The sequence below is a fragment of the Cetorhinus maximus genome, chromosome 8, assembly GCF_964194155.1.
Source record: "Cetorhinus maximus chromosome 8, sCetMax3.hap1.1, whole genome shotgun sequence".
Taxonomy (NCBI): Eukaryota; Metazoa; Chordata; class Chondrichthyes; order Lamniformes; family Cetorhinidae; genus Cetorhinus; species Cetorhinus maximus.
In genome coordinates this window covers 47,957,875-47,982,526 of record NC_135886.1, presented here as the reverse complement: position 1 = coordinate 47,982,526, position 24,652 = coordinate 47,957,875, and the positions used below count along the sequence as shown (strand labels likewise).

Below are 24,652 nucleotides of genomic sequence, written 5' to 3'. Positions count from 1 at the left end.
TGGCCCCTCGAGCCTGCTCCATCATTCAATATGATCATGGCTGATCTTAATTGTAAACTTCACTTTCCTGCCCACTCCCCATATCCTTGATTTTCCGAGAGACCAAAAATCTGTCTATCTCAGCCTTAAATATATTCAGTGGTGGAGAATTCACGACCCTCTTGGGTAAAGAATTTCAAAGATTTACAACCCTTTTAGTGAATCAATTTCTCCTAATCTCAGTTCTAAATGGTCAACCTCACATACTGAGCCATTGATTCTGTGTTCTAGATTCCCCAGCCAGGGGAAACAACCTCCCACTGTCTAACCTTTCAAGTCTCTTCAGGGCCTCGTATGTTTCAATGAGATCACCTTTCATTCTTCTAAACTTCAGTGAGTAGAGGTCCAATTTACTCAGCCTCTCAGCATAGGACAAACTCCTCATCCCAGGGACCAACGTAGTGAACCTTGGCTGCACTCTCTCCAAGGCAAGTATATCCTTCCTTAAGTATGTCGATCAAAACTGCACACATTACTCCAGGTGTGGTCTGACCAAAGTCCTGTACAATTATAGCAAGACTTCATTGTACTCCAATCCCTTTGCAGTAAAGACCAACATGCCATTTTCCTTCCTAACTGCTTGATGTATTTGCATGCTAACTTTTTGTTTTCCTTGCATGAGTACACCCGAGTCTCTCTGAGCATCAATATTTAAAAGTTTTGTGCCTTTCACAACAAAGTGAATAATTTTACACTTCCCCACATTATACTCCACCTACCACCTTGGTGCCACTCACTTCATTTCTTTGCAGGCTTTTAGTGTCCACCTCACAATTCACATTCCTACCTAACTTTGTATCATCAGCAAACTTGAATACAATTACTCTCAGACTCTTTGGCCTGAACTTTTATTAAGATGGACAGGGTCTCCAGTTTAGCCATGATGAGCCAGAGACCCGATTCCAGAAGTTCTGCCCCCTAACCTGGTACCAACTGGGGCAGGTTGTATTTTGCACATCCATGGTTCACGGAGTCAGCTGTACATGTTAAAAGTACCTTCAAACAGAAAAAATTTTCATAACTGGGATGTCCAAAACATGACTTGTAGGTTTTAGACCTCTCAGGAGATGGTCTGAAGCTGCTAGAGTTCATTGGAGAGGTAGGGTACCTTTTTGGAGAGGTCCATGGGCACCTTTGGAAAAGGTAAGGTGTCATTTGGGAGAGGTCAGGTGCCCTTTGGGATTGTTAAAAATAGACAAGGAAGTGCATAAAAAGTGGCTAAACTCATTGGAGCTGTCAAGCTGATTGGAGGAACTGTTAAGCTAAAGGGAACTGTCAAGCTGTCAAGGGAGCTGTCAAACTGATTGAAACTGTCAAGCTAAAGGGAACTGTCAAGTTGTCAAGGGAGCTGCCAGGCTGCTGTCATGTTCCGGTATGTTATGGGCTTTCAGTCAATACGTTGTATTTTTTGAAAACCACAAAAGGCTACAAAAAGACGGTTATCCAAGGATCACCTGACTTCTCTTGTGGATTGACACACTCCCCTGTCTCATGAGGGAACAAAAGGAATTTTCCAGACTGATGTTGACTCAATGCCTTTTCCTGAAACTAATTCAAAAGGGTAATTTCAAATTGAATGGGTCATTCAAATACAAAGACACCAGTTGTCTCAAACGCTCAAGGTGTGACAGTCATCACACAGGATATATAATTGACCTAGATACCCACTTTACTTGGAAAAGGGCTTTGGACTTGTAACTGGTCACATGGTGAGCCAGCCATGTTTGTTGCCTGCTTTTAAAACAGCAAGAAACTGTTCTGCAGAGAGATTCCATCAGACAGCGATTGAACCACCTGCACGTCAACTAAGCAGCCAAGGTAATAAACAACCATACATTGAAGGTGGGAGAAAGTCTCTCCCCAACTTGTTCCAACTTCAAGTTCACCTGAGAAGCAACCTCCTAGATATTGGACTACAAGAAGCTTCACAGCTTACTGAAAATTCTTTGCTCTACTAGACCTTCCTTTCAACCAATGTCTCAACTCATCTAAGAAACTACAGGCCTGTCACGAAAAGGGACTGAGACAACCATAGATTGTAATTATATTGTTTTTTCCCAAATCTGTATCTAGTCTTTGAGTGAGTGATAGCGTGAGTGAGTGGAGTGAATGAGATGTCACGTTTAAACCTCTGGGGCAAGTGTGATAATAAATAACCTTCCTTATTTTTAAATTCACAAAAAGCTTGCAGCTGGAATTATTTAAATTGGGACAATCACTCTGAGCGTAAGAGAACACCTACTGCTCACATACAAACACACTGATCACAGGCAGTAAGAAAACACATAAATTCTGTCCGCAACAAATTGGATGTTGTAGTGTGAGATAAGATCCATTGCAAATGAGCCAAGTACGACTTTAAAGGATTTAGAAGTGAAAAGGAAAAACAACATAAATCCAAAATTGTTGAAACAAGAAACTAAAGGGATTACAGCAGTAAACTTCATGGATGCTAACAATAAAAAATAAAATGGTTACTTTTGATGTGACAGCATTTCTGCAAGAGGAGGACTTAACTTAGCAAAAACTGGCATGGCTAAACATAGAACAGCTAAAAGTCACAGCTAAGCAGGTGGAACTTAATATACGCAATAAAACACAGAGACCCAAGATACTAAAAATGCTGTCCAACCATCTCAGCCTCACTCCAGATACGGAACAGGTAGAAGATACAGAAGCTGAAACGGACCTGGTTACCCTAATCAAAATTCACCTGGAAGAGTGGAGGCTCGAGTTAGAGTTTCAGGCAAAAGAGAGAGATAGAGCAAAAAAAAAGGAGAGAGTGTTTTTCATCAAATCAACATTTGGCTCTGGGCTAAGGGTATTTAAATTACTGCTAGCTAAAATCAGGTTCTCCCTAGAGGCTACAATTTCTCTTTCTGTGCCTGCAACTATCTCCCTAGTTTTTTGAGCTGAAAAGTACTCTCTTTTTTTTTGCTCTCCCTCTCTCTCTTGGGATTCTCTCTCTATTGCCTGAAACTCTAACTCGAGCCTCCAGGTCCATTTCAGGTTCTGTATCTTCTACCTGTTCCGTATCTGGAGTGAGGCTGAGATGGTTGGACAGCATTTTTAGTATCTTGGGTCTCTGTGCTTTATTGCGTATATTAAGTTCCAGCTGCTTAGCTGTGACTTTTAGCTGTTCTATGTTTAGCCATGCCAGTTTTTGCCAAGTTAAGTCCTCCTGTTGCAGAAATGCTGTCACATCAAAAGTAATCATCTTATTTTTTATTGTTAGCATCCATGAAGTTTGCTGAAATATTCCCAATTTGTCCCCAAGTCTGAAGAAGATGATGTGGAAACTATTTTTTTACAACCTTTGAGAAACTGGCAAAATTTCAATGGCAAGCAGAGTTTTGGACACTCCTGTTACAAAGTCAACTAGCAGGAAAGGCCTGCGAGGGTGCCTACTGACAGCTGTAAAAGTAATGGTCAGACAAAGGCTGCTATTCTCATTGCCTATGAACTCATACCTGAGCCAACAGTTCTGGAACTCCCGTAAAAAAAACCCACATGGACATTCCTGGAATTCGAGGAAATTAAACAACAGCCATTTGACTGGCGGGTCCGTGACCTCAAAATTGACCGTACTTACGAAGGGTTAAGGGAAATAGTACTGCTAGGGGAGTTTAAAAACTGTCCTTCCACACAGCCTCAAAACTTACATAGAGAAACGAAGGGTTTCCAGAGTCAGAGATGCCATTACCAAGGAGAAGGTGCTAGGAAAACTGAAAGGTCTGAAGGTGGATAAATCACCTGGACCAGATGGATTACACCCCAGAGTTCTGAAGGAGATAGCTGAAGAGATAGTGGAGGTGTTAGTGGTGATCTTTCAGGAATCACTGGAGTCAGGGAGGGACCTAGAGGACTGGAAAATCGCTAATATAACCCCCCTGTTTAAGAAGGCAGTGAGGCAAAAAATGGGAAATTACAGGCCGATTAGCCTGACCTAGGTCATTGGTAAGATTTTAGAGTCCATTATTAAGGATGAGATTTCAGAATACTTGGAAGTGCATGGTAAAATTGGGCAAAGTCAGCATGGTTTCATCAAGGGGAGGTCATGCCTGACAAATCTGTTAGAATTCTTTGAGGAGGTAACGAGTAGGTTAGACAAAGGAGAGCCAAAGGATGTTATCTACTTGGGCTTCCAGAAGGCATTTGACAAGGTGCCGCATAGGAGGCTGCTCAGTAAGATAAGAGCCCATGGTGTTAGAGGCAAGGTACTAGCATGGATAGAAGATTGGCTGTCTGGCAGGAGGCAGAGAGTGGGGATAAGGGGGTCCTGCTCAGGATGGCGGCCGGTGACTAGTGGAGTTCCGCAGGGGTCAGTGTTGGGACCACAACTTTTCACTTTACACATTAATGATCTAGATGAAGGAACTGAGGGCATCTTGGCTAAGTTTGCAGATGATACAAAGATAGGTGGAGGGACAGGTAGCATTGAGGAGGCAGGGAGGCTGCAGAAGGATTTGGACAGGTTAGGAGAATGGGCAAAGAAGTGGCAGGTGGAATACAATGTGGGGAAGTGTGAGGTCATGCACTTTGGTAGGAAGAATAGAGGCATAGACTATTTTCTAAATGGGGAGAGAATTCAGAAATCTGGAGTGCAAAGGGACTTGGGAATCCTAGTCCAGGATTCTCTTAATGTTAACTTGCAGGTTGAGTCGGTGGTTAGGAAGGCAAATGGAACGTTGGCATTTATTTCGAGAGGACTGGAATATAAAAGCAGGGATGTGCTGCTGAGGCTTTATAAGGCTCTGGTCAGACCACATTTAGAATATTGTGAGCAATTTTGGGCCCCATATCACAGGAAGGATGTGCTGGCCCTGGAGAGGGTCCAGAAAAGGTTCACGAGAATGATCCCAGGAATGAAAGGCTTAACATATTGAGGAACGTTTGAGGACTCTGGGTCTATACTCGATGGAGTTTAGAAGGATGAGGGGGGATCTGATTGAAACTTACAGGACACTGAAAGACCTGGATAGAATGGACGTGGGGAAGATGTTTCCATTAGTAGGAGAGACTAGGACCCGAGGGCACAGCCTCAGAGTAAAGGGAAGACCTTTTAGAACAGAGATGAGGAGAAACTTCTTTAGCCAGAGAGTGGTGAATCTATGGAATTCATTGCCACAGAAGGCTGTGGAGGCCAGGTCATTGAGTGTATTTAAGACCGAGATAGATAGGTTCTTTATTGGTAAGGGGATCAAAGGTTACGAGGAGAAGGCGGGATAATGGGGTTGAGAAACTTATCAGCCATGATTGAAATGCGGAGCAGACTTGATGGGCCGAATGGCCTAATTTCTGCTCTTATGTCTTATGGTCTTATGGTCTTATGCAGCTATCATGCCTGATGACTACAATTTAATCCATAAACCTCTAAACCAAAAACAACTTGGATCTAGTAACTGAATGAGAGTGTTATTTTGTTAAAACATAAAGTCTGCAATTGCCCCAGCTTTGCACAAAGTGCGGTAGCGGGGGTGGAGAGGCAAAGGACGTTTTACCTGCCTGCCGCAATGGCAGATTTTCGTGCCATATTGTCCCATTCTGGTTAGTCCCACCTCTTTAAAATGCATTTCCTGGAAGCACGCGGATCTCTGTCTGGGCAGCCTCTGATTTTCCCGCCCCCTCTCCCCACAATGTTGCCTCAGCCTTCAGTGATCTGGGCACCATAGTTAAAGGGCGGCCCTACACAGAGCTAGCATTTTCTAAGGGATCAGAAGCTGCTGCAAAGGCATTGCTGCCAAAGGGAAGAAATATGCTGCCCCAAAATTTAGCAACACCTCCCTCGGGCACCTACTGGACGTAGCGGACACCAGCCGTGAAGACCTCTACCCCTGTTCTGGGCAAAGACCAGCAAGCAAGCTCACCAATTCAGCCTGGGAAACGGTGGCAGTAGTGGTCAGTGCCAATGCCCTGCAAAAGTCACCCAGTGCTGAAAGAGGATGAATGATCTCCTCCATTTCACCAGGGTAATTCTCTCTTCTCATCACTCTTCTCATCACTCCCAACTCACACACTCACAAACCCATCACACATCCACAGGGATCTCATTCGCTGCCAGTTCAAGGGACACCACCATTCACTCTCACTCACACCTTCTCCTGCCCTGCGGATTGTGTCATCAACCCGTCCATGACACCACTCAGCACCCACACATGCCAGGCATCCTTCTCATCTAGCCTGGCAGGTGTCCTGCTTACACCCTCTCCATCTGTCTTCATGCAGGACAAGCTGGCACACAACAAAAGGGAGAGGTCACAGACTTGTGGAGGAATGCTCGACACCAAGATCCTCACAGACTTTGAAAATAGAGCCATCCAGCTGGCCAGCGATGATCTGGACCATTCCTGTGCTGACAGTGAGATTGGCGGTGCTCAACCAAGTGAGGATCCAGCAGTGCAACATCCATCAGACAACCATGCTGTGAGTGGGTTTCCCTGTTCTGCAGTCCTCTGCCATGCACTAATTATCTCTCTTTGCTTTCGTAGATACATCTGGGAAGCAGCCGAGGGGGTCCACAAACTAAGTCCACAACCCAAAGGCACCTTGGAAGAAGAATCTGATTACACCCTAATTTAAGTCCTGTCACAGCGCTCACCCACACCCTCCACCAGCGCAGAGACACACACCTCGGTGGGACCTAGTTCTAGAGTAGCTTCGGGGACACAATCCGGTGAGAACGTCCCAATGTCTGGTCTAGGCGGCGGCAAGGACTTCCCATGTTTCCCACACTCAGAGAACTGCTGGAGGCCAGGAATCTGCTGAGTCCGAGTCAGATGAGGAGCCTCTTGACTCGGTCATACCTCAGTAGCTGGAGCTGCAAAGGCAAGTTCGGGAACATCAGGAAAGGATTTCCAATGCACCCTTCAGATTGCAAGGCACAATGGAGGAGCCCGTCCCCCTGAGTTGACAGTCTGAGGTGACAGCACTGGCATGCCAACACACTGAGGTCAACACTGGTAGGATGATGACCGCCATGGAGACCTTGGTCCAGGACATTGGTCCTGCACTGCTGCACAGGGTCAACTCCATCACTGATACCATAGTTGGCCTCCATCAGTGTCAACACGAGAGGGGTGCGGGGCAGCTCGATCTCACTACAGTTACCTCTTCTGCTCACGGAGTCAGACTGGGGCCTTCAGGCCCCCATAGGGAGGAGGATCAGCAGGTGCACACTCCAGGGCCATCCACCCAAGAGTGTCCGGCCTATCCAAATCCCCTTTTCCTGTGACCCCAGCAGCTCCAGCTCCACAGACCAAGGATGGTGCCACTGTAATACAGCAGGACCCTAAAAGCAGGCTGGGGCCCTCCAGGTCTCAGCCCTCCAGGGGACACCTGTCACGGACCCAGTAGCAGTCAAGAGGCGGCCTCCAGCTCCGCTGTGGATGTTGGGGAAGCACCAAGATGTAGCAGCAGGGTTAGGAAAGTTAAGAGGATGTAGTTGCACAACCTGGACATGGGTGTTAATCACTTGTACACAATGTTCACTATTGTAAATGAAGTCCCAAGAATGTTTCCTTGCCTATGGCTCCTTGTTATGCTGAACAGTGTTCATGCCACTCAGATGTGAAACCTTGGTGCCTGCACAATATCCAGGCAGGTGCCTCAGTTTCTTCCCTGTGCAGTGTGTAATCACCAAAGTGATGGTCTGGCTTCACACTCACTGTTTACATCAGTCATTCCTGCACCTCAATGGGGCTTATCATTGCTGCCAGAATGCCCTGGGCCGGCAGCACAGAGTTCCATCATTCTCTCTGTGTGCTCCCAGCATCTTTGGGATGGGGCTGGCCCCCATCTCATCAGCATCTGTGACCAGTGACGCTGTGCTCCTGAAGGGGTCAGGTGCTGAAGGCTGACAAAGGATCAGGTGCATTTAAAGTTTCATGGCCGCGTCTCCATGATCACAGAGTGTAGGTCAGCTGCCCTCAGCCAGACAGGAGTCAGACGTCCACAGAGGCAATGTGAAGATCTATTGAGTGTCCTCACTGCATGTCGTCATCATCCTCCTTGAATCTAGTGACTATTAGGGCCTCCGCTGCGTCTCCATGAAATGAGCCTGAGCACTGAGGGTATGTGCGCTGCCATCAGCCACACAGGAGTCAAACGTTCACAGATACGAGGTGGAGATTACTGGACTGTCCTCACTGCATCTCATCATCATCCTCCATGAATCTTGCGGTTATGAGGGCCCCTTGAGCATGCCTACCTCATCTGGCCAGTGCGATGGCCTCATCGCCGACATCCACACCTTTGAGGACCTCATCATCATCATCATCCCCTTCAACACCCTCCTCATTGGAGGATACATGCAGATCCTCCATCTCCTCCTCAGCCAGGTCCTCCCCTCACTGCAGCACCAGGGTGTGGAGCATGCAGTAAGTGATGGCGATGCATGACACCCTCTGGGGATTATATTGCAGTGCTCCACCGGACCTGTTGAGGCACTGGAACCTCATTTTCAAAATGCCTATGATTTGCTCCACCACAGTCCCGGTCGCAGCATGAGCCTCGTTAGACCGTCACTCTGCTGCAGTCTGAGGCCACCGCACGGGCATCAGCCGCGTCCCCTGTGGGTCACCCTTGTCCCTGAGGAGCCAACCCTGCAGCCTCTGTGGACCCTGGAAGATGTCAGGGATCTGAGACCAACTGAGGATGTAGGAGCCGTGGACGTTCCCTGGAAACCATGCGCAGACCTGTAGGATGCATTTTAAGTGGTTACACACCAGCTGAACATTCAGCGAGTGGAAGCCCTTGCGGTTGATGTAGTTTACTGCTTGTTACCATGGAGATCTAAACGCCATGTCAGTGCAGTTGATGGCACCCTGCACCTGTGGAAATCCAAAGATCTGCGCAAATCCCAGAGCTCTTGCTTCCTGGCTTTCCTGATCCTGGGCGAAATGCACAAAATTCTGTGCCTTCCTGAAGATGGCGTCCATGACCTCCTGGATACATTTGCATGTGGAGGCTTGTGAGATCCTACATAGGTCACCTGTGGAGCCCTGGAAGGGGCCACTGGCTTAAAAAATGAGCGCCACAGCCACTGGCAGTGGATGCCCTCCATGTCGCCAACTCATGCAGCAGGTGGTACCAACTAGCTCCCTAGACATACGCAGTTTTCAGCGACATTGATTGTTGGTCATCTGCAGGAATGACAGGCGCTGCCTTTAATCCCTGGGTCTAGTGAGGTGCCTTTAACTGATGGCTTGCTGTGGATCTTCAGTTGTGTGCGCAGGAGCTCTGCCGCCCCTTCATCTTAAGGGTGGTGCTCCTCTTTTGCTGAGCTAGGTGCCTCTGCCACTCTCTTACTCTCTTCTTCTCCTCTGCTCCCTGTAAGCCATGAGACATACCACGAAATCACCAGGCTCCATGATCCTGATGTTCTCCTCCTGCAGGATCAAAGAGAGAGACGCGTGGGTTAGGGTGGGTGTACTAAGAACCTCTCTTGGTTAAGTCTGAAGGCCCCTTAATGCACCAGGAGAGTGCTAGCCACCACTTGAATGGCCAATGTGTAGTGCATTCATTGGCTGTCCAAACCCCACCCACCTCCGCCCCACTCCACTTGACTGATTGGCAGCAGCTTCAGCCATTGGACTGCATGCTGTGTTCTGAGCTCAGGCACAGGCATTCTCCTAACCCGCACTGCAAGGCTGCACTGTTAGCTTGAACCATGATGGATACTGGTTTAAATCTTAATAAAGACATTGCAAGGGGCTGTGAGCACCTCCACCAGTGACTGCGCCATGGCCACCTTTCACAAAGGATTGTACAACCTGCCCAGTCAGCCAATTGCTCTGCTGCCCCCTAAAATGCACATTAATTTGCAGCCTGTGCCCTAGGGGTGAAAATTTCTGGAGCATTTGGTGGCAGTTTCATGCTTTTGCATTTCTTGAGTGGGCGGATAAGCTTCAGAGGCCTGACTCCAAGCATGTCAATGGAGTTGCAGTCTCAGCTGCGGAAGAACGCTCACTTTTTACAAGCTTTTCCAAAGTGCGTGGCCGCTTTGTTCAACAACCCCCCCTACCCCCCCCACCTACCCCAGCATGAGCTTGATATTTCTTTCAGTCTGTGCTCTGCCTTGCCTCCCACACCCACCCCCCGCCCCCCACTCCCCTCCGACATGCAGCGGCGGGAAACGTGGCCTGCCATTGACAGGTGGAGCAGACGATCACAAACTGGTTTCACAACAGCATAAAACCCATTATTGGCCTTCCCGCCATATTGTCCCCTGCCCACCATGATGCCCAATGCCAACAGGGCTGGAACATTCTGGCCTTGGTACTTTGATCCATTTTACCTCAACATGGGCCCTGAGGTCTGCCCATGCTGGATACTGGGTGTGTTGGAATGGAGGGTGTAAGGGCAAAGGGTAGTAGGTGGCAGAGGGGTCATGAGTTAGCACTAAGTTTGCAAAGGGGTGTACAGGGCCATGGGTGTGGGTACTGGGCATAAGTTAGCATAGGAGCTGTAAAGGGCCATAGGAGGTGGATGGCATGGATGGGGCTATGGGGAATGTGTGGAGCAATGTTTTTTTGGTTTTTTTTACAGCTTGAACAAAGTCCCAGATCACCGAGGTGGGGCTTCCGCAAAGCCTGCCTCTGTACCCGGAAGCCCCTGTGGCTGCCTCCGAACATTTTCTGGGGGGGCCGTGAGCTCGACTCCCATTGCATCCCCTCCCCAACCCCCCACCCCAACCTCCCCTGGAACCAAACCCGGAGCATCCGGGGCACTTTTTCCCGGGTCAGGTTTGTGGAGCCAGGAATTTTCCTGACTCTGTGCTCCTGTCCGGGGAGTGAAAATTCAGGCCTTCATCTAAGTCATTGATATAGATTTTAAATAGCTGAGGTTCCAATACTGATCCTTACAGCACGCCACTAGCTTCAGCCTGCTAACTTGAAAATGAAAACATTTATTCCTACTCTTTGCTTCCTGTCCATTAGCCAATCCTCTATCCATGCTAATATATTACGCTCAACTGCATGACTCCCTATCTTGTGTATTAACCTTTTGTGTGGCACCTTATTGAATGCCTTTTGGAAATCCTAGTATACTACATCTACTGGTTCCCCTTTATCTGCTTTACTAGTTACATCCTCAAATTCATCAAACATGATTTCCGTTTTGTAATACCATGGTAAGTCTGTCTGTATATGCTATGATTTTCTAAGTGGAATGTTCAGACTTCCTTAATGATAAATTCCATAATTTTCCTGATGACGGTGTCAGGCTAACTGACCTATAGCACCTTGTTTCTTGCTCCTTCTTTTCTTGAATATTGGTGTTACATTTGCTAACTTCCAATCTGCTGGGACCTTTCCACAATATAGGGAATTTTGTAAAATCATAGTTAGTGCATCCATTGTCTCTACAGCTATCTCTTTTAAAACCCTAGGATCTACACCATCAGATCCTGGGAATTTGTTGGATTTTAGTTCCTTAAGTTTCTCTGGTAGTGTTTCTCTGCTGATATTAATCAAGCTAAATTCCTCATTCTCTATTAGCCCCTTGGTTACCCTGTCTTTCTGGTCTGTAATTTATTTCTTCTACTGTGGAGACAGAAACAAAATATTTGTTCAATGTCTCTGCCATTTCCTCAATCCCCATGATAATTTTTTCTGCCTAGGCCTCAGTGTTTTCCTTTAGTTACTCTCCTTTTCATAGACTTGTAAAAGCTTTTACAATGCATTTTCATACTCCTAGCTAGTTTACTCCTGTGTTCTATTTTTTTTCCTTTTCTTAAATTTTTGGTAGCCCTGTGCTGGTTTCTAAAGCACTTTGAATCCTCAGGGTTATTATTATTCTTTACAACATTATTGGTCAAAGTAAAAAACAGAAAACGGTAGAAATACTCTGCAGGTCTGGCAGCATCAGTGGAAAAAGAAACAGGGTTAATGGGGGGATTTCCCCAGACAATGGGAGGCAAGTTTGTGTGACCGCAGGGAGTTAAATTCTCTGAAATTGATGTCATGTCAGGTTCCTGATATCATCCCACCCTTTTCCGGGAGAGGAATGAGTGCAGCTACGAGGCGGGTTGACCTGAGGTGTGCCATGCAGGAAAATTCTGGGAAAGTCAGAGTTTGGGACTTAGCATCTGAACAAGTTGTGCCACTCACCTTTCCCATGAAGCTGAGGTGCTGGATTTTGGTGCACTGTCTCTAGGTTGGAGGGACCACACTGTTGCTGCTGAAATCCTCAGCCACTTTCACCCACACCTTTCTTGGTTGGAGAGATTGTCCACTTCCTCCTGCTCTTAGGGGAGCTCACCTCATTGCAGCCCCTCAGATCTCACAGCAGGACCTCCAGGGGTGAGTGGAAACCCAGCGCCAGATTTTCCCAGGGGAGGTGGGAATCAGGAAGCGGGCTCTTTTCCGGGTCGTGAATCCACCCCCGATGGGAGCTGATGGTTTTTGTAACTTTCTTGGAGACAACCAGTCAATTAGTCTGAGGACAGATTTGTAGTAGGCAATCAGTTGGCCACTGGAGCGGGAGCAGAGGTGCGTCTGTCGAAAAGTGGGCCACATTGTGACTTGCTTAGGCAGGCATTGTTGCAGCTGCCATTTGCACATTGCCAACTTATGTATGAAAACATTAAAGTTAAAATTATCTACATCTGGAGGGCAGCAGGAGGTCTCGAATGGGAGACAGGGTTAGGTTGGTGACGCATTCTTTAAATTAATCGGATTTTTATATAATGGGGTAGAGACCCTTTGCCCTGCTCAGCCTGTCTAGTGCCAATTTGAAATGCATCCTCTAACATAATCTCGCAGCTGACCATGTCATCGCCTACATTGAGCTGGTCCGCAGCAGACAGCCAATGGTGGCTGCCTGCCTCCATGAGAATTAGAAAAGTAAAGAAGACCAGCTCCTAAGGTGCTCATTAGCTATCGTAATTAGCCTCATGATTGATGTGGCGAGTTCGCTGGCATGTCCTCTCCGCTGCCCTTACAAACATTGTTGGCGTCAGGAATGCAGGTAGACCAGTACACAGGCCACTGGCATAATTCTTTGGTTGCCTGCCTGCCTTTGGATCAAGCCAGTGAAAATTCAGCCCCTTGGGAACAGCCATAGTTGGCCATGGTGTAAAGCAGGCTGCCGATTCATTTTGGGCCTATTTTGTGCTGCTGGCCAAGACCATTTTCAGCCCTATTGTCTCTGGATGGCCATTCTTAACAAATCTGGCAAGACTAAATTACACTAGCTCCCCAGAAAGCAGGTCTAAGCACTGGAGCCATCACTGTAAGCTTCTAAACCAAACTAGGAAGAATAGAATACTACCCATTCACCTGTGATGTAGGGATCAACTCCAGTGAAGGAACAAAGTAACATAGGAGTGGAGGTAGGCCATTCAACCCCTCAAACCTGTTCCACCATTCAGTTAAATCATAGTTCATCTGCATCTCAACTCTAACAGCCACCTTCACCACCCATCCCTTGAAATCTTACTGAACAAAAAATCTTCCATCTCAATCTTGAAAGTTCCAATTGACCCCAGCACCCACAGCCTTTTGGAGAAAGAGTTTTACATTTCTACCAGCCTTTCTATGAAAAAGCACTTTGACCCTGATCTCCCTCCCGAATGGTTTGGCTTTAATTTTAAGATTGTGCACTCTTGTTCTTGACTCACCCACCAGAGGAAATTGTTCCTCAGAATTTGCCATATCTATTCCTTTCAACCTTTTAAACACCTTGATCAGATTATTCATTATTCTTCTAAACTCAAGGGAATACAAGCCAAGTCCATGTGATCTGTCCTCATAATTTAACCCTCTGAATCCCAGTATTTTCCTGGTGATTCTGGTAGTCTTCAATTGTTCTGTGTTTGATTATGTGAGTTTGCTTACTTTTCTCTGAGTCCACACCCAGGCTTAACCAATCAATTACAGTGAACATCAATAGTAAACAGACTCACATAGTCAAACACACAAGCAATTGAGCACAACAGTGATTTGGGACTATGGTCCCCTAAAAGAAAGAACCAAACAACTTCTCTTTTCCCCACACAGAGGAAACGCTGTGAGCTGGAAGATCTGACCAGAGAGCTACGACAGGCAAACCTCCTGCAGTTCATTCAACAGACAGGGACCAAGGTCAGCATCCTTCCAGCACAGGAGGGACCTGCTGAGGTTATGGGTGAGTAACTACAGATTACTGCTGCCCTCTGGCATTCTGCTCTTTCACCGCAATCCGATTCCCACAAAGGAATGGACTGAACCAAAGGGGATGATCCCCAAAACCTAGTAATCCCAGGTAATGGACATAAAATATAATTGCTCAATTCTATAAACCAGTGGCCCCAATTAAAGGAAAATGGTAGCCATGTTGTACATTCTGGGTTCATAACTCTGTTTCACACTTGCTCAAGTCGAAGTTTCAACTGAAGGTCAAAGGTGAAGGAGCCATAGCAGTGTCTCAGATAGAGAGAGGCAGCAATTTACATCTATTCACAAAAGCCCTTAACCTTGGACCCTCAGGGATAGCTGCATCATTTTGTCATGAATGTATAACAGAACATTTGCTATATCTTGATAAAGCAGGTTTGCTAGGTGTGAGGAGCATTGTGATTAGTGGGTGACTTGGCATGTTTTGAGTTGCAAGCTGTCTATTTTTATTCTAGCTAGGCCATCTGTTTTCTGAGCAGGCGTTCTACTTCTTATTTTTGATGTGAACTGCACAGCAAATGTCTGGTTTATGTCGGAAGGGGACCCCCTTTACTGTCCCTTTCTTTTGTTTCTCTTTAACATTCAGTTGTGCAGGCTTTCTAGCTAGAGATCAAAGCCTGGCTGACTCTGATTGCCTGCTGTGGCTCCAAAAAATCCACTGGGGCATCAAATGGGGATGACTGCCACCAGCACAGAGAAGAGCAGGCCCTGGGAATTAGGGGCATGGCACAAGTTAAATGCTTATTGTGTTGGGGGTGATATATTAGCATGGATAGAGGACTGGCTAACAAACAGGGAACAGGGAGTCAGGATAACTGGGTCATTTTCAGTTTGGCAAACTGTAACTAGTGGAGTGCCACAGGGATAAGTGCTCAGGTCTCAACTATTTACAACCTATATTAATGATTTGGGTGAAGGGACCGAGTGTATGATAGCTAACTTTGCTGACGATACAAAGATAGGTAGGAAAGCAAATTGTAAAAGCTGTAAAGCACTTTGAAACATCTGGTGGTCCTCTAAATTGCTATACAAATACGAGTCATTTTTTTCTTTTTGAGGAGAGCACATAGGGTCAGATTTCCCTGGCACAGATGAGGCAGGAGTGGAAGTAGGGCCGTAGACAAAATGGCCACCAAGTAGAGTGGCCAGGACTCCCGCCACCCCCCTCCCTCCCTCCACCCCCCCTGCGTTTCCCCACTCTGCCATTTTCCCGAGGGTCGGGGAGGGAAAGGACTTTGGAAAGATCGGTTCCAAATAAAGAGGTCCTTAACATCATCGCAGGCTCATTACAAACATGCCCTTGTAAAGTTTTCCAACTTTTAAACAGGTGGCTGGACTTCAGCAGCTCTCAAGAATCAGACCAGCTCAATGGCAGCAGTGACAGGGTCAGCTCATGTGAGAAGATACAGTTTGAAGTGGCACTGAAGAGGCTGAGAATGTCAGAGGGGTCCTAGTCCATTGTATAAAAATTCACTGATTTTAAATATGTGTCACCAGCCCACCTTTTCCCTGGTTCCAGGCCTCCGGCTAACCTCCAAAATGAGGGAACTTTTAAATTGGCCAAGTTTTAACTGTGACTTTTAACAGGACTGAAAATCTGATACCGCGAGTATACGATACTCTGTCCCTTAAGTGGACACTTTATTCTTGCGGAACCAGTCCAAAGTTATCCTCTGCTTCTAATGGCCTGATTCCTTTATCCTTTCCCAGCAGGGTAATTTCAAATCCCTAGTAAGGGGATACCCTGGAGATTCCTCCATCTCGCCAAAGCTAGGAAAATCTTACATCCTTGTTTAAATCCTCATGAATCTGGTTTCTTCAATCTGAGTGCAAGCTCCCACCTGGCTTCTGCATGGCGAGTAATTAAAACATAATTTCCCTGCTTCCGATAGGACTGGCTGCCTATACCTCTCTGATCTCTCTCTCCCCCTCTCTTTCTCTCTCTCTCAGTTTCTTGCAGACTGACCTGTCTGTCAGGTTCAGGGAAACCTTAGAAAATCCTATAAGCTGATACCACAATGGCTTGTTATGGACTCATTCCCTCTCAAAGCCCATCTCCATGGCCACGTGAATCACATGGGACTTGTATTCAGGTAGAAATGCTAATTAGCTATCCTTTAGACCCCAACTTCATTTTATCCTGGAATTAACTAGACGGTTTAAAGTATGACCATTTATAAAACCTGATGTTCCTAACACCTCCCTGTGAATCTTGGGGACTAACATTCTACCCACAGTCATTATTGATGTTCTTGCCATTGTCCACAGTATGAATATCTTGCACCTTCTTCCCGGTAAAGCAATCTGCCTCCCCTCTCTTAAACTTTAACAATCAAGCCACCCAAGCCTGTTGTTGGACAGAATTCAGAACAGCTCACATGACCCCCTTCATTCCTCTATTTCACCTTAAATTAAAGAGATAGTCCCAAAACATAGCAATCTTAAAACATTTGTACTTGTAACAACTGTTAATCCTGTGAGGCAGTGACTGCCTGTGATCACCAACATTTCTGTCAGTGTAACTAGCCCCTTAGTCTGTGAATGTGAAAACATGAGTGAGGTTTGTTAGATACCTAGGCTGAATTTTACATGAGATCCCCATCCTCTGGCATAAAAGTCAGGGCAAGTCCTGCCTACACAGCCAGCTCTCCACCCAGCCTTTTAAAAGCAGTCAGACCTTTAATTGGCTTGAGGCAAAGCTTCCATCACATCTGAGAGGAAATCCTGCCTCTGAGAGCTGCCAGCCAATCAAATGGCCAGCAGCTCTCTTGTCCCCAGCAACATCACCAGGATAGGTGGCCACTGATTGGACCACAGTGAGTCCCCTGAAGAAGAGGAGCCAGGAATTCAGAATAATGTGTGTTTGGGGTCTCGGTGGGCTAGGCTGACATGTCCTGGCATGGGAGTTTGGAGGCTGGGGTAGATTGGGGGTGGGGGAGGGTGCGGTGCGGGGGAAGGAGAAACATGGAAGGAGGAAAACTGTGGAAAGAGGCTTCTGATGGGCACAGGGTGCCCATACAGGAGGCAACCTCTCCCTAACCCTCTTTTACCTGGCAGCCTGAACACTTGACTTGGGACTTTCCCAAAGCAGGAAAAGTCACAGTGGCAGCAGGAAACCTTTAAATGACCACTTAAGGGCCTCAGTTGGCCCATTGGTGAGCAAGCCACTTGACGTCTACTCACCGTGAGTAGAATATCTGCATGGGTGGATGGAAGCAGTTGGGTGCCGCCACACCGCTGTTACCACGGCACCCAATTTTATGTCCCTCCGCCTGTCACCGGGTGGAGGCGGGTGGTGCTGTAAAATTCAGCCCTGTGGGTGTGTAAATGAGCTGGAAGTCAACTGAGCATTCATTGACAGCATTACTACATCGAACCGTTATCTAGGAGAAATGCTGGGGGGATGTTCCTCTCTGTGGACTAAGCGTGGTGATGGGCGACAAACGCGGCGTTGTTCCTGCCGGCTGCAATGGTGGATTTTTGCACCTGATTATACGTTTCTCACCTCATTAAATATGCATCAACAGGAAACACATTGTATTGTGTGTGGGAAGCCTGTGATTCACCCACCCTGCCATGACCTCAGTGGATCATCGCTCCGGGCGCCATATTTAAACCACACCCATGCACAGCTTTGTCAATGTCTGTTGCCCAGGACTGTTCCAAGTGAGAGAGAGCCTCCAAAGGGAAGAAGACTGCAGGCCCCAAGTTTAGCTGGGTCACCTTCTGGATGCTGCTGAGGATCATCGGGGGGAGCTTTACCCCCATGATGGCAGAAGGATGTCCACCAACCTCACCACTGCGGCTTGGGAGGAAGTGGCCAGGTCAGTGAGCGCCAATGCAGCCCACAAGAGACCAGCCATCCAATGCTGAAAAATGATGAATGATCTCATCTGCTCTGCCAGATAAATCAACCTTCTCATTACTTTCAGCTCACGCTCTCACAAGCCACGCCGACGTTCGCAGGCTGACAGTCCACTGGGATCTCACACACAACCAGCACAAGGGACATCACCAATGATTTTCCCACGCACACCTTGACTTCTCCATCTGTGCTCACATCCTGTGAAGCTCGCTTCCTCATCGTGTGCACAGCAAATCCTTATCATCTGCCTTGGCATGCGTCCAGCTCAAACACTCTCCATCTGTCTTTATACAGGACAAGCTCATCCACAATAAGAAGGAGAGATCCCAGACCAGTGTTGGGATGCCTGAGCTCAAGGCCCTCACTACCTATGAGGAGCATACTGTTGAGCTTTTGTTTTATTCATTCATGAGATGTGGGCTTTGCTGGCTGGGCCAGCATTTATTACCCATCCCTTCTTGGTGATGTCCCTTATTGCCCTTGAGAAGGTGGTAGTGAGCTGCCTTCTTGAACCGCTACAGTCCATGTGGTGTAGGTACACCCACAGTGCTGTTAGGGAGGGAGTTCCAGGATTTTGACCCAGTGACAGTGAAGGAACGGTGATATAATTCCAAGTCAGGATGGTGAGTGACTTGGAGGGAAACTTCCAGATGGTGGTGTTCCCATTAATCTGCTGCCCTTGTCCTTCTAGGTGGTAGTGGTTGTGGGTTTGGAAGGTGCTGTCTAAGGAGCCTTGGTGAATTCCTGCAGTGCATTTTGTAGATGGTACACACTGCTGCCACTGTGTGTAGGTGGTGGAGGGAGTGAATGTTTGTGGATGGTGTGCCAATCAAGCGTGCTGCTTTGTCCTGGACGGTGTCCAGCTTCTTCAGTGTTGTGGGAGATGCAGTCAGCCAGGCAAGTCGGGAGTATTCCATCATATTCCTGACTTGTGCCCTGTAGATGGTGGACAGGCTTTGAGGAGTCAGGAGGTGAGTTGCTCATCGCACGAATCCTAGCCTCTGACCTGCCCTTGTAGCCACAATATTTATATGGCTAGTCCAGTTCAGTTTCTGGATGTTGATAGTGGAGGATTCAGTGATGGTAATACCATTGAACATCAAGGGTGATGATTGGATTCTCCCTTGTTGGAGATGGTCATTGCCTGACACTTGTGTGGCGTGAATGTTACTTGCCACTTGTCAGCGCAAGCTTGGATATTGTCCAGGTCTTGCTGCATTTGGACATGGACTGCTTCAGTATCTGAGGAGTCGCGAATGGTGCTGAACATTGTGCAATCATCAGTGAACATCCCCACTTCTGACCTTATGGTGGAAGGAAGGTCACTGATGAAGCAGCTGGAGATGGTTGGGCCTAGCCGGACCTGAGGAACTCCTGCTGTGATGTCCTGGAGCTGAGGTGACTGGCCTCCAACAACCACAACCATCTTCCTTTGTGCTAGGTATGACTCCAACCAGTTTTGCCAGGGCTCTTTGATGCCACACTCTGTCAAATGCTGCCTCGATGTCAAGGGCAGTCACTCTCACCTCACCTCGGGAGTTCACCTCTTTTGTCCATGTTTGAACCAAGGCTGTAATGAGGTCAGGAGCTGAGTGGCCCTGGCAGAACCCAAACTGAGCGTCAGTGAGCAGGTTATTGCTAAGCAAGTGCCGATTGATAGCACTGTTGATGACCTCTTCCATTACTTTACTGATGATCAAGAGTAGGCTGATGGGGCGGTAATTAGCCAGGTTGGATTTGTCCTGTTTTTTGTGTACAGGACATACCTGGGCAATTTTCTACATTGTTGGGTAGGTGCCAGTGTTTTAGCTGCACTGGAACAGCTTAGCTAGGGGCACAGCAAGCTCTGGAGCACAAGTCTTCAGTACTATTGCTGGAATATTATCAGAGCCCATAGACTTTGTAGTGTCCAGTGCTTTCAGCCGTTTCTTGATATCACGTGGCCAGAGGAGTCTGAGGCTGTACCTGTGGTGATGATGAGGTCGGCGGCACAGACCCAAGTGAGGACCTTGCATCATCTGCTCCTTCAGACAGCAACATTATGAGACAATTCTTGTGTTTTGGAGTCTGCAACCTCTTTCATAGGCACCACAACCAAATGCTCCAGGGAGACCAGGAGCCAGCCCTTCATATCTAGCATTGAAAACACCTTAGATGAGGATACACCAACAATCGAGCCATCACAGCACTCATTCACACCCTCCACCAGCACAGAGATACACACGTTGGTGGGACCTAGATCTAGAGCAGGCTTGGCGTCACAAACTGGTGAACACAGCACTGATTCTGGACTATAGCAGCTGGAGGACACTTCGCAAGAATACCAATATAAAAGGGAAACAAAAATTTATACTGTATGTGAAGAGAGTCCTGATTGATTGGCAAGTGGCACTACCATGGCGAATGCACCAGTGATGGTGAGTGAGGCCCATTCATGAGTTTGCGTGATATACGGCATGAAAGGATCTGATCAGGGTAGCCATTATCCTGCAGGATGCCTTTGATGTGCCCTATTTCAACATCATGAATGGGCCTAATGCCATCACTGAGCTCTGAAAAGTGCCCAGTTATCCTCAGATTACCCTGGAAGGGCAAAGTATCTCAAAAATCTGAGCAACAGGTGAAGCTAGCTGTTTCACGCTGCTACTATGCAGTTGCAACATGAATGGTCGTCGCCACTAACAGGATGCTGCCGTCAAGCCAAAAAGACATTCTGCCTATCACACAAATGAGTAACGTGGTGTATGAATTTCAGTGCCAATGTGACAAAAAGAACATGTGCACACATTGCACCTTTTTCACCTAAAGAAAATAAGTGACAGCCATTCACTGACTCATTCCTCAGGCCAATGCCTTGACCATTCAGAGTCAAGCTACCTGGTTTAAATTTCAAACAATGTTGGGCAGTTAACTGTCAGCCACTATCACCGGTGCATTCACAATGGCAGGCCGCTTGGCAACCAATCAGCACTCTCTTCACATCCAGTATAAATTGTTGTTTTCCCCTTACATTGGTATTCTTGCGAAGTGTCCTGATGAGTGCGAGATGAAAAGCTTAGACATGTCTCTTTTCAGCAATACTCAAGTTCTGTATGACCAAACAACTACTTGTAGACACAGGAATATCAGGCATATTCCTGATATGCATTCCACAGATTGCAACGAACATTGGGGGAGTCGGTCCATATTCAGTCTGAGCTCATTGCACTAGCATGCCAGCGTAATGAGGCAAACGTTGGTAGGATGGCAGCCACCATGGAGACCTTGATGCAGACATACGTCCTGCACTGCGCCAGGAGTTATACTCCATTGCTGAAGGCATTGCTGGCATCCAATAGTGGCTATGCAAGAGGGGGCCAGGGTAGCTCAATCTCACTCTAGCTGCCCCTTCTCCTCAAGGAGTCAGCCAAGGACACTTGGACTATGAGCATTCCACGGAGTGTCTGCAAATGTCGGGATCGCAAGGGGCGGGGCTGGCCATTCGGGAAAAATGATTGTTTTGAAGAGGGGGCATGTTCCGGTGTGGCAGGCAGGTGTCTGAAGGTGGCCCTCAAAAGGCCGCCCATGCCCATTGAAAGGTCAGGCTAACTGCAGGCTTGCATCCCTCACTGAGACTGCCGGATGTCAATGTTATGAGGGCTGAAGTAACACAGAAGATTGAGCATGCATTAACAATTGGGGAGTGTCTTTGGCTGGCTTGGCACAAATGTTGCCTAGCAGTATGGCCATCAAAGTCACAAAGAAGTAGCTGGTGATTGCTCTCCTTGAGGCACCTTGCCAGGCTGAAGCAATACTACCATGAGCACACTGAGGATTGCTATCCAGCTCCTGTCAGCTGCCATAGCAACTGGGACACTGAAGAGATACATGAAGAGGCTATACCATCTGACATGTGATGCTGAGACATCCTCCTGCAATAGAACCACATTTCAGCAAGGCGATATGCTGCCCAGGGTTCTTCACCTTTCAAAGGATGAGGACATGGTGAGCCTAATGTGTAACTACTCACTCTCAGATTGTCGTGGATGGTTGAAATGATGAGGATAGCAATGCAGGTTGCTAATGTGAACCCAGCATGGAGAGCACTGGTCCAACAGGATAATCACTATTAGTCACCATCCTCCTGGAATCTGGTGGCTATTAGCGCCTCACATTCATGCCTGCCTTGCCTAGCCTGTGCTATGGCCTCATCCCCTGCAGCCTCGGCTTCCTTGACCTCATCGCCCTCAGTCCTCTTGATGTCCTCATCGTCAGAGGAGATGTGCAGCTCCTCCATCTCATCATCTGGCAAGTCCTCTCTTTGCAGTGCCAGGTTGTGCAGGGCACAGTGAGCCACGATGATCCGTGAGACCCTTTGGGGAGTGTACTGGAATGTGCCGCCATATCTGTCGAGACATTGGAATCGCATCTTTAAGATGTCAATGGTTTGCTTTTCCAGTGATTGTGTGGCGGAATGAGCACCATTGTACTTTCCCTCTAATGGAGCTTGTGGCTGCCAGATGGGCGTCATCAGCCACGTCCTTTGCAGGTAGCCTTCGTCGCCAAGGAGTCAACCCCTGAAATGGCCCTCAAAGATGCCTGGGCTCTGTGATTTACTGAAGATATAGGGGTTGTTGCAGCTCCCAAGGTATCTTGCGCATACCTGCATGATGTATTTCTGGTGGTCTCAGTAAAGTTGTACATTGAGTGAATGGAACCCTTGCCTGTTAATGTATTGCATTGGCTCTTGCCAGGGAGCTCTCATAGCCACATGGGTGCAGTCGATGGAACCCTGCACCTGTGGGAATCCAGAAACCGCAGCAAATCCCAGTCCTCGGGCTGCCTGGCTAGCTTGATCTCTAGTGAGGGACATATAATTGTTGGCCTTGGCAAAGAGGCCGTCCGTTACCCCCTGCATGCAGTGGTGGGTGGCAGCTTGTGAGATCCATAGAGGTCCCTAGTGGAGCCCTGGAAGGAGCCACTCACATAGAAGTTAAGAGTCGGAGTGTCTTTGAGAGCGACTGGCAATGGATGTCCTCCCAGTCCCCGTGGCATCAACTCCTGGAGAATGTGGCAGATGTGAGCCTGCAGATCCCTGGACATGCAGAGGCATCGACGGCACTGGTTTTCGCCCATCTGGAGGAATGCCATGCGTCTTCTGTACACCCTGGGTCTTGGGAGCAGCCTACACTCAGCAGATCTGTGAGCTGCATCCTCTGGGTCCGGAGGGAGTCCTGCTGCCACTTGGTCATCAGGGTGATGCACCTCCGTTTGACGAGCCTGACACTGATGTCACACTCTTCCCCTCCTTTCCTCCTGCCTGCACGTGATGATGAATTCAACATTAAATACACCATTCATCTTCCTCACGTTCTCCTCTCTGAAGAAACATTGAACAAAAAGATGAGTGATCGTTAGCCTCCAAAGGTCGTCTTCCTCTATCTGATTAGTGAATGAATGTGGTTTCATGGGGTTAGTATCAGTGGAGGCACCTCATCACCACTAAATCCTTTGGCCACACAATGATAGTTTTCAGGATCCCAGCACTCACACCCGCCCCCCCCAACCCACATCCCCTCCCCCTGCCTTTTTCACAAACTGATTGCTATGAGAGTGCTTTGGACAGGCATTTGGATGTCCAGCATCTATCCCAGGTTCTGGAAGCCTCATTCAGGCATGCTGAGGCTACACCCTTTGGAATACACATCAGAGTAAATATCCAATGAGGATGTGAGATTAGCTTAGTGGGTGCTGGAGGTTCCCATCTCTTTGCCTCCCAGCTGCAATGTTTGGAGGTTCTGTTTCCAACAGGCATCTGCAGTTTGTCCTGGTGCCCATTTGTGTTTGGAGTGATTATCACACTGGGGAGTTACACGATTGGGACAAGGGGTTATTGCAGGGAGATAGATTAGTTGCACAAATCAGGATTAAACTTGCTATGAGTGCGCTTTACAAATTAAGGCTCCAGATTGCTTCTATAGTCATTGAAATGCTCCTAACAAATCTCAGCTGTGCTTTCCTCCTCATTTGGGGACAGCTTTCAGATGGCGCCCCTTTAATGGGTCCCCAACTGCTGTGATCCACTGCTCCCAGAAGCCCTAAGAGCTCTCCCCAGCAGCATTTCCTCACAGTTTCATTTTCTGCTGTGCCTTGGAGTCGGCTTGCAAGGTGCTGGTGCTGAGGTTTTACTGCCAGACCAGCTTCAACCTTCCCTGTGTGACTGTGGAAGTCCATCCCATTGGCTTGGAGGAGCATAATGTTCAGGTTTTCCTCCCTCCAATAACTCTCAGTCCTCCCCCTGTAATGCTTGATGCCATTGTCATGGTGGTGGATATCCCTATGTTACCCCTGAATCATTTGAGGTGGATGTGCCTATGGCCCATGTTGACCTTACCCCTCCCCATCTTGAGGCCTATTGTACAATGACATATAGCTCCCCCCCCCCCCCCCACCACCCCCCACCCCCCCCACAACTATGAGGACACTGAGTTTCTGTCCCTACACTACCTGTTCCCGATATATAGGCTGCAGATGCCTCCCCTGACTGTGACTGTGCCATCTACGGCCCAGTATTATGCCCGAAACCCTCCCGGACTGACTTGCGTGAGGTGAT

General features: G+C 47.8%; 1 protein-coding gene across 1 annotated transcript in view; it reads left to right on the top strand.

Annotated features, from left to right (window-relative positions):
- Nucleotides 1-24,652, top strand: part of LOC144683279 (ras association domain-containing protein 8-like) — a 110,639-nt gene that overhangs the window by 57,200 nt on the left and 28,787 nt on the right. Inside the window, exon 4 of the mRNA XM_078546222.1 lies at nucleotides 14,040-14,166. Within this exon, the coding sequence (XP_078402348.1) occupies nucleotides 14,040-14,166 (127 nt within the window). The remainder of the gene's footprint in view (nucleotides 1-14,039; nucleotides 14,167-24,652) is intronic.